At 43.1% G+C, this 9642-nt stretch overlaps 2 protein-coding genes across 2 annotated transcripts; both read right to left on the bottom strand.

The window, feature by feature from the left end:
* Positions 1–354: 354 nt before the first annotated feature.
* LOC108154000 lies at positions 355–1190 on the bottom strand. Its single transcript, XM_017284093.2, has 3 exons — positions 934–1190; positions 705–878; positions 355–638 (listed from the first exon to the last, which is right to left on the bottom strand). Exons 1-3 carry the CDS (start codon positions 1183–1185, stop codon positions 465–467), a joined length of 600 nt encoding a protein of 199 aa, XP_017139582.2. The 5' UTR covers positions 1186–1190; the 3' UTR covers positions 355–464.
* Positions 1191–4141: 2951 nt separating this feature from the next.
* Positions 4142–6954, bottom strand: LOC108157609 (muscle-specific homeobox protein tinman). Its single transcript, XM_017289738.2, has 3 exons — positions 6465–6954; positions 4816–5441; positions 4142–4741 (listed from the first exon to the last, which is right to left on the bottom strand). Exons 1-3 carry the CDS (start codon positions 6653–6655, stop codon positions 4287–4289), a joined length of 1272 nt encoding a protein of 423 aa, XP_017145227.1. The 5' UTR covers positions 6656–6954; the 3' UTR covers positions 4142–4286.
* Positions 6955–9642: the final 2688 nt, after the last annotated feature.

The raw sequence follows: 9642 nt of genomic DNA, 5'->3' as shown, positions 1-9642 counted from the left end.
CAGAAGAGCCGAGTTCAAGCAGGTTACTCTCTATCTACTTCCAGTACGAATTCATCCGGAAAAGTATAAAAGGCGTACATGATAGAGCTCAAGCGAACTGTGACCACTGTGTGCTAGAAATACCGCCGGAAGTGAAGCCGAAGTATTCCACTCCCTAGATGAGGACGCAAAGAGGACCACTTCTATATATACATAATATCAAAACAAATAGAGCTGGGAAAAAAATACATAGGCTAATGAATCTTTACCAGAACCACAGAACCAATGCATTGCATACATATCAAAATATATTGATTTCACGAAAATGATTTATTAATTTGGTACATCAGCAAATATTACATGATGTAACGAAATTGTATCTAATTCAAAGAGCGACCTGACCTGATTATTAGAAGTTATATTTTTTTATAGCCTGATAGTGCACCTTGAAAATCAATAATATGATGAAAGATTATTCCAATATTTTAAGTAGCTTTCATTAGTTCGCCCCTAATTTGAAAGCAAATACTATTTTTGCGCCTTACACCAGTTCGATCTATTGCATGCATTTGAACCACAATCTTGTAGCGCCCAGTACGTATTGCTACATCTAAGGGGAATTTCATATCTAGGAGATACGTTTCTAGAGTCAGCGTAGTCTGAAACAGAAATGGAAAATAGAAGCATACAATTTTGCATAAATAGCCATAGGAAACTGTCCTTACACCGAAGTTGACACATTGGTCTTTCACATCTTTCATGTTGGTTGCGTGCACAGTCCAGTACATTTGCCAAAATTGGTTCTCTTCATACATGCTCTTGCAGAAGTCCCTCACCAACATATTGATAACGGTCTGCTGCCAAGAGCCACGATCGAAGTAAAATAAGCTGGCAGCACCCTAAAGTAAGATTAACTAAGACTTTTTCTCGCTTAAAATCTGTATTATCTATTACCTCAATGCGATCTGTTGGGTCGACCTTCCACGTAGACGTCATGTTTCCAGACACGATTACTCCCTCCTCAACCATTTCTAAGCCCAAGTCGGTAAAATCCCAAAATCCAGACATATTGAGATAGCCTTTAGGCTTACCCGTACACTCGGTGAATACTTTCTCATCCTCAAGCAAAAGTTCATAAACAACTCCCATCGAATAGTGTAAAACTATCAGCAGGATCAGGATCCGACATAGTAGTTTACGACACATCTTAACTTTAATTTCCGAATGGTTTACAGGTTCGATGGAGGTCACTTTTATAGCCAGAAGTTTGTGGCGTTATGGGGATATAAAAATTGTTTTTCTGCCTCACGATACCGATCTACGAGAATCGGTGCATTACATGTTCGTTCCCGATTAGATGCAATCTATGGAAATAATTAGCGAGGGGCGTAAGTGTTATAGTTATCGTGTAACTGTCACCAATATTTACTGAGTAATATTATGAACACTTTGACACTATCTTAGATCATTTTCAGCTGAGCACGCCATGTTCCAACTCTGTTAATATATACCCAGAGAAGTCCTAGACTTGCCGCTCATATCTCATTTGTCCCTCCTACAAGTTACAATCCGTATATGTACTCATAAATCTCATTGGCGTATCAAATCATTACAACTAAACGTTACTACCTCATTTAGCTTATACCCATAAATATCCAATTAATTTGTTAACCTGAAAATAGTTCACGAAGCCACCCAAATCGAAAGTGAGGAATCGAATCAAGCAACCGATGCTTGAGATTGTTTACAGGTGCCCTAAGTAGATCAGGATGTGCGGATGAGAGCGAACGGAACTCGAATTTCATTAGCCACATGCGTATGTTTTTTCAGCCGAACCGAAAGGCGATATCAACGCCATGGGATTATTAGCTTACGCGGATTGGATGGATTCGTTGGATTCGGTTCCTTGAGTGCCGTTTTCCACACGCCATAAATCAAACGCTCGAAAATGCTGCTGCTCGGATTCCAAATGCAATTACTCAATTAATTTGAATATAATTGTCACAATTTTTCCACTTGAAAGCCACACAAAGCCATAAACTGATGGATATAAAACAGAAAAACAAACAGAGCCCCAAGCCCAGACGAGTGACGGCGGGGCAAATGTAAAACGAGATCGCAATTTTTATGGGGCACATCAAATGAAAATGTATAACAATGACTCGATGGATTTTCTGATAAAATGTCAAAGGCTTTAATGGAGAAACTGCCACAAACACAGTCACAGGCACAGCCAGAGACACAACCGCAGCCATTCCGACATCCACTTGACATCGCTGGCTGTGGATCTGGGAGTAAAAGGAAAGCATATTGAAGAAAATTACGCAATCGTCACAGGGGCGGCAACATTCAAAGGGTGCGGAAATGGGAAATCGTTTGGGGCCCCAGAATACGCCAATTGTTGATGCTATTGTTGCTCTTTCATATTGTTTATTTATTGTTGTTAATAAATCTTAATTTGCTTACCTTACTCTCACTTTGGCGGCTTGGCACATAGCCAGGAGGAAATGCAAATGATGACAGTGAAAGCAATGGAGAGAGCCATCGATTGGGTTTGGAGAAAGGGGAGGCACAGCTGCGACTGCGACTGCGACTCCGAGAGTCGGCTTGTATCGGCTTTGATCCTCTGACGGGGCATGAATTAAACGGCGCTACAATGCGAGCAGCGCAGCATACTCCGACATCGGGGTTTATCCTGGCCTGCTTATCGGCGAACGACCCGATCCTTCGTGTGATATATGGGAATGACAAATTCTCCACTTGAGTTCCCCCGGCGGTTGCGTAGGTCTAGACTCCAGACTATAGACCGTCGACTCGGCTCTATGAAGGAGCACACGACGAGTCGCCGCAACATTGCCGCCGACATTGTAAGACGAAACCTTAATTGTTTCGGGGTCGCAGATTCCGATTTCCTTCGCCCCAGGGCCTGGTCAGTGTGGTCCATTAGGCAATGTTTAGCGGCACTTGACATGCATTATCCTGGGATAATGCTATATGGGGCAAGGCTGGCCTTGGAGGCGTTTTGTTTGCCATTCCACGAGCAACTCCCTGTCCTGTCTGACCCTGTCTGTCCCAAGGGGGCCTAATTTAACCCTCATCCGACTACTGTCGAGTATATCTAATGCGTGATCACTGTGATTGACACCCAAACTCAGAGTTCACCCCACAACCGAGCACCAGAGCTAACCCCAGAAGCTCTGGCTGTCAGAAAGTCTGAAACTCAAACCCCCGTCGACTCCACTCCACTCCCCGAAAAGTGTGATCAGCTGCACTTGTTGGTCTGGCCTGTGGCCTCCCATTCACCCCTCAGGCATCATCCTCAATCCTCAATCTCGCTGCCCTGTGGCATGTGTTTGTGGAGTAATTGATATGCCACAACACAGGGGAAACACCACCGCACCAACAGAGCACTGCGGCAGGGGCAGCGGCAGCGGCTGCGGCTGTGGCCCCAACACCACACACTCCATGAAATATTAGCCTTTGCCCTGCTGGCTGTCATAAAATGCTGAGGAGTTCTTCTGTACGAGACGAGTATCTGTATCTTTGGATATAGGAAAACATTTTACAGTTGCATTGCTGCCACTTAAACGTTTCATAAATGCAACCTTTGTAGTGTCTGCCGCCGACGCACCCGCTCCGCTCCCTCTGCCCGGGCACCCCTTTGGCCATGCCAAAAGTAGAAAAGGGAAAACATTTCCAGAATTAAAACGGAAATTGTTTTGTTTTGCTTTTCCTTTTCATTTTTCATAAAACAAAACTGATCGTACGTATCGATAAAAATTGATTTATGCGGCGATCGGCAACAATTATACGCAGATGCGGTGCCTAATGGATCGACGGATCGATGGATTGGTGGCCGCCGATCGAAAGCTGTTCATAAAGATATAAATACGAGTACTCCCAGAACGAATGGGGAGTACTTCTGGAGCCCAGACTCCATGTTGTATCTGATGTGACAGATGAGGAAACGTGCAAGAAAGTGATGGATAAAAAAGGAAAGCGAGTTGGAAAAGCTAATGTCGTGGCATAAGAAATTCTATTCGATATACTACATATATAAGTAAAGCTATACTCGTAGATTTTGTGGACTTGTGAGAGTTCCAGGAGTATTCGTTCTTCCTTCTCAAGTGTCTTTCGAAATATCGGAAATAACAACAATTAGTAGTTTGTCTTAAACTTTATTTATTGTCCGATATATACATAAAACAAGGTACTAGAGCTATGAGGCATTTTCTTTAGGCTACAACATAGATTCTGCGTTAAATTGCAATAAATTAAGAACACCATCCCATCTTCCTGCCCCTCAGCTATTGGAGGTGTGGCAGCTGCTGCTGTTGGTGATGTTGCTGCTGGGAGTGCTGGACTGTGGGTGGCCACATCATATGATTGGGCATGGGTGGTGGGAGCGTTGTGGGAGAGTGCAGTGGTTCCACCTTGAGCTTGAGATGCTTGGCAATGCCCTCACAATCGATGTCGCCCCGCTTCGACTTGTAGCGACGATTCTGGAACCAGATCTTCACCTGCGTGGCCGACAGATTTAGCTTCTGGGCAATTATCTCACGCTCTGATCCCGTCAGATACTTCTTCAGCCGAAAACGGCACTCCAACTCCAAGACCTGGGCCTGAGAGAAGAGCACCCGAGGCTTGCGTTTCATTCGGGGCTTGCTGGATCCATTACTGTTCATGCTGCTGCTGTGATTGCTGCCACTGGAACTGTTCTTGCGCAGCTCGGAACGCGAAGAGGTCACCTGGCTGTTGTCCTCTGTGGAGGTAAACAAAAGTTAGTTCCGCGATCTAAAGCTGGCGCCATCCACTCCAATATCTAGGACTACTTACTTCTTTTAGCGCCCTCGTCCGTGCTGTGAATGCTCCGCAGCGAGGCCGAATTGCTGACCGTCTCCAGGAGTCTCTGCGAGAGCGGATTGCCGCATAGTTTCTGCGCCGGCGCAAGGCTCTCCACCTCGGCGGAGCTGTTCAGGTCCAGGGTGGGGGAGGGCGTGACATACGGCGTGGGTATGTACTCGCTCTTGATGGTGACGGCCGGGGAGTGCTGCGGATAGGCATCACCGGCTCCGGCATAATTGTAGTTGTATGTGGCGGGACTTTGATAGGACGGGGCCGTGGCTCCGGCGTAGAACTGCGTGGCGGACATGTTGTAGGCCGAGGCGGCTGGCTGGAAACTCTGGTGCGGATGTCCATGGTGATGCTGGAACATGTGGGCGGGCATGCCATAGTCCTGATAGCTGCCGTACAACTGATGGTGGCCGTGGGGCGGGGGCGGCAATAGTGGCGACAGCGACGACGATGTGGTGGCATCCTCCTGATGCTCGACCAGATGATGGTGCAGTTGCTGCTGCGACGCCGCTGGCAAATCCTGTTGCTGTTGCTGGTACTGATGCGGATGCTGGTGAAGATGCTGCTGGTACTCGCCGGCGCCATAGAACGCCGAAGCTGCCGCGGCACTGTTGGTCAAAGCAAGGAGAGAGAGAAAGAGATGGGAGGCTGGTTAGTTTCGGATCTGGCTATGCATGCCACATGTTGCATCACACCGGACACAGCAAGAGCTTGGTGCAGGGAAAGCGAGCGCCCGGACCATTTTCGTACTTCCTGCTGTCGCGACAGGACCCTTGGTGACATCATTTCATGCCTCATCAGAATTAAGGACGCCCCAGCGCGGTCGGCACCGGACACACATGCGAATCACATATGTTGGCCAGCCCCAGCCCCGAGGACGACGACGACCTCACTCCGAGCGGCTTCAGGCAGTCGGACCGGACCTCAGGCCTCAGACCTCGGGCCGGACCTTGTTTTTCCTATTGTTACAACTTTGCGAGTGTGTGTGTGTGTGTGTGTGGGTACGTCTTGGTATTCGACAGAGAGAGAGAGGGAGGTCTTGCCTCTTGTACAAATAACGATGATTTGTCAAAGACAAACTCCTGCTCTTCTGCTCTACGAATACGTGAAGGACGGACCCTAGATCCTATTTGCAATTCATGCTTTCGATGTATTTTCATAGGATTTCTTCTGCCGAGACTCGGTCTCGACAGAAGGTTATCAAAACATTATCTTTCAAAGGAAAATTGCTGGAAATTAATTTTCCTATGGAGCCTTACTAAATAAAAATAAATAAATGCAAAAATCAATGGGAATGGGAACTGGTTGTCTTTAAAAATAGTTGCTGACAGGTAGATGTTTGACTGATAATAAGAAAATCTTGAAGAAAAGAAAGTCGGGAAATTCTTTAACAATTTCCTTGCCATCTACAAAATGCGTAACAGATTCGGGTAAAAAATAGGTATTTCATGTCTGATTTCTATTAAAACAAGATAACCAAAGATAATTATAAATAATTATAAGACTCTTTCAGTATAATGAAATCCTAGATCTCGGTTATAATTATATGAATATCTTCAACTGTTCCTAATCCTAACAAATTGTCGAAGAAAAGATTCTTTCTAGGATATATATTTGAAGAAGAAGCTTACCTGTCAAGATGCCCATAGGCGCCTTCGTATGCCTCCGTTTGATTGACCATATTCAATATATCCTTGACTGAAAATGGGGTGGTGTTCAGGGCATCCGCATTGGTCAGACTGCCAGGACTAGGCGACTGATTGTAGTCGTAATATCCGCCGGATTGTGGCACCTGTGCTTGCTGCTGATGATGTTGCAACATTTTACGAGTTTTGTTGGATCACTTGAGCACTTGAGAGGAGGCACTTTCAATTTAAATAAATACAACAATTTGCCAAATTGCACTTGAACTTGCGACACTTGAATGCGACTGCCACTGCGACTATGAGCGCGCGATAGTGTGGGTAGGACTCGAATAGCCGAATAGCGATGAGGATGAGTATGTGGCGGCATGCATCCGCACCCCTTGCAGCCGTATTGGAACTGAATGTCGTTCTCGTTGCCCGTAACCGTGCCCCGAAGTGCCGTTCCGATGCGCACTCGACTGTGTCTGCAATTTGTCAGCCTCAGCTCGGTTCTTTCTTCTTTGGCTGAAAGAGAACAGAACGAACTGGCGCCGCATACACACACATACACATTGCACACCCACCCCGGGCCATAAGCAAGGCGTGTGTAGTATTCTCGGGCGGAAAAATGGCTGCCACGCGAGCCAATCACAGCAGAGCACATGTACTCTATCTCGTTCCTTCTTCTGTGCGTGAGTCGTCTGGGGTAAGAAAAAAATGTGTGCGGATAGGAATTAGCGCATATCACTAAGAGTAATAATACATTTTCCTACTTTTGTATGCACAGTTTATGGTTAGCTATAATAAATGTATTATTATTTATTAATATTAGTATTATAAGCCAACTGATTCGAATAGATAACTCCTCAGGATTTTCCTTCTCCCTTTGTCCTATGTACCTTTCCATCAGCTTTGATTGCTGTCTCCTTCACAGCCACTTGCAACGTCACGAAAATAATCATCTTCCCCATCGATGTTGTTGTTTTAGTTTAGTTGTTTGTTCGCAGCCACTTTATGCAGATTCCGTTTCGCTACTTGAGCTTAAGTATCCGTATTTATTATTGTAAAGTCCTTAAGTTTTATAGTCCCCACCCCCTACGTATGTATGTACGTGTTGTATAAACTGTGTGTCGCAACTGGTTGTGTGTGTCAAGTGGCGCTCAAGTGCAGATTTTCGCACACTTGATTTGATGAGTGTACTAAGCACACAGAACAGAACATATTTATGATTGTATGTTTGCAGGGATGGCTTGATATTCATTTCAAGTATGAGGATAAATACATTATTTGCTTTTATTTATACAGCAACGAACGAAAGAAAATAATTTTAGTAGGGAAATATATTTGTTGTCCATCTCAAAACTTGAGTTATAATTAGTTATACAAAATTTAAAATAAAATGCCAAAAAGTCCATAGAATAGTTAGTTATAGAATAACGTGAAATTAATAATGTCATCCCAGGCTCTAATTAATGCACAAAATAGTCAGTCTCTGTTTTAAACGATATATTGCAATTAGTGGTCTTCTTCCAGAGACCAAGAATCGGCACAGAGATCAGGATATATGTACAAGAAACTAATCAAATGCATGAATAGGACAAAATATGCAATCTAAGGCAAGGTCTTTATTAATTACGTTTGAAAGCAGCTTGGAAAAACAGTATCTATATATAATGTTAACGAAATAGGGTATACAAATGCCCATACCCTGGTTGACACCAAATGAGTCCGAAAATACCGAGATAAATATATATACAAGATTCTAATAATATACATGAATATGTCTAAAATAACAAATAACAAACAATTTCTATTTGGCGCTCAAATTTGGTGGGACTTTTTTTGGATTTTCTCTGATGAGTTTTTTCCCCGCCACAATGTCCCTTTTCAGCTCAACAATGTGTCTTTCAGACTCATGTGCCGTGAAATCGAGCAGCACTGTTCCCCAACATTGTGCGGATTGAGCAACATTTTGCATACCCTGGGAAATGGATACTATATAACTGAGAGAATGTTTGTCATCTAATGCACCAATAAAGGCCAAAACTAGTCAGTTTCTGTTTTAAAGGTATTTCAACGATATTTTGAAGGTTTTCTTCAAACAGAAACCAAGAATGGGTATCGGGATCGAGATATATTTACAAGACCCTAATCATATACATGAATATGTCTAAATAATGTCAATTAAAGAAAAGGTCTTTATTAGTTACGTTTTATCTTCATATCAATATTTATACTTTCATATAAAATTAACAAAATAGGGTATACAAAGGCCTATACTACGGCTTACACGCAATATAACGACTCTTTTTTTGTTGAACTTTTTCGTTTAAACCTTTTTTTACAATAAATACAATAAAAGCAAGGATTAAAAACTAACCAATCTTGTAGAAAATTTATTCATCAATCGTATCAAATTATGTGGGCATAGATAAAGGCCCGGTTGACAACATTTAAATCCTTGTCGCTCACATTCAAAAAAGTTAGATTTGGCGCGCACCACTCTGTATATTTTTCAAATGAGACCGTATATTTCGGTGCTGTTCTGAGGGTCATACTGTACAAAAACTGGTTTTCGCCGCGCTCCCATGGTATTTTTGTAAATTTCATCAATCTATTAATTTAATTTTCAATTTTATATAGAAATCCAATAAAAGCAAGTATTTCGAATAGGCCAATCATGTATAGAATTGATTCATCAATCGTACAAAATTGAGTGGGCATGGCTAAATGTTCTATATAGATAGTATTATTCAACGGAACAAAGAATTGGTCGTTTTTTGAATCGAACTTGAATTCGCCGCAGTTCGCCGCAGTTCGCTTTAGCAGCAATGAGTCTCACTCCATACACAAACATGTTGCTAATTCCATGCACACATACCCTGGGGGAAAATGGATGATATAGAATTGAGGAAATGTGTGTCATTCCAGGCTCTAATTAATGCAGAAACTAGATAAAACGATATTTTGCAGCTCATCGTCTGTCTACAGACACCAAGAACTGGTACTGGGATCAGGATTTATTTACAAACACCTAATCGAATGCATGAATAGACCAAAAAAAATGCAATCTAAGACAAGGTCTTTACTAATTAGATTTGAAAGCAGGTTGAAAAACAGTATCTTTATATAATATTCACGAAATAGGGTATACAAGCACCCATACCCTGGTTGACAACAAAGA

The sequence above is a fragment of the Drosophila miranda genome, chromosome 2, assembly GCF_003369915.1.
Source record: "Drosophila miranda strain MSH22 chromosome 2, D.miranda_PacBio2.1, whole genome shotgun sequence".
NCBI lineage: Eukaryota > Metazoa > Arthropoda > Insecta > Diptera > Drosophilidae > Drosophila > Drosophila miranda.
The sequence above is the reverse complement of the archived record's forward strand: the minus strand, read 5'-3'. Positions and strand labels throughout refer to the sequence as shown.

Bases quoted from the DNA above. Each gene is read 5' to 3' on its own strand.
- LOC108154000 (XM_017284093.2), bottom strand. From the start codon at position 1,185: ATGTGTCGTAAACTACTATGTCGGATCCTGATCCTGCTGATAGTTTTA. The intron at 879-933 runs GTAATAGATAAT...ATCTTACTTTAG, and splicing joins ACCCAACAGATCGCATTGAG to GGTGCTGCCAGCTTATTTTA. The intron at 639-704 runs GTAAGGACAGTT...TTTCTGTTTCAG, and splicing joins ACCAATGTGTCAACTTCGGT to ACTACGCTGACTCTAGAAAC.
- LOC108157609 (XM_017289738.2), bottom strand. From the start codon at position 6,655: ATGTTGCAACATCATCAGCAGCAAGCACAGGTGCCACAATCCGGCGGA. The intron at 5,442-6,464 runs GTAAGCTTCTTC...TTTGACCAACAG, and splicing joins GCCTATGGGCATCTTGACAG to TGCCGCGGCAGCTTCGGCGT. The intron at 4,742-4,815 runs GTAAGTAGTCCT...TTACCTCCACAG, and splicing joins GGACGAGGGCGCTAAAAGAA to AGGACAACAGCCAGGTGACC.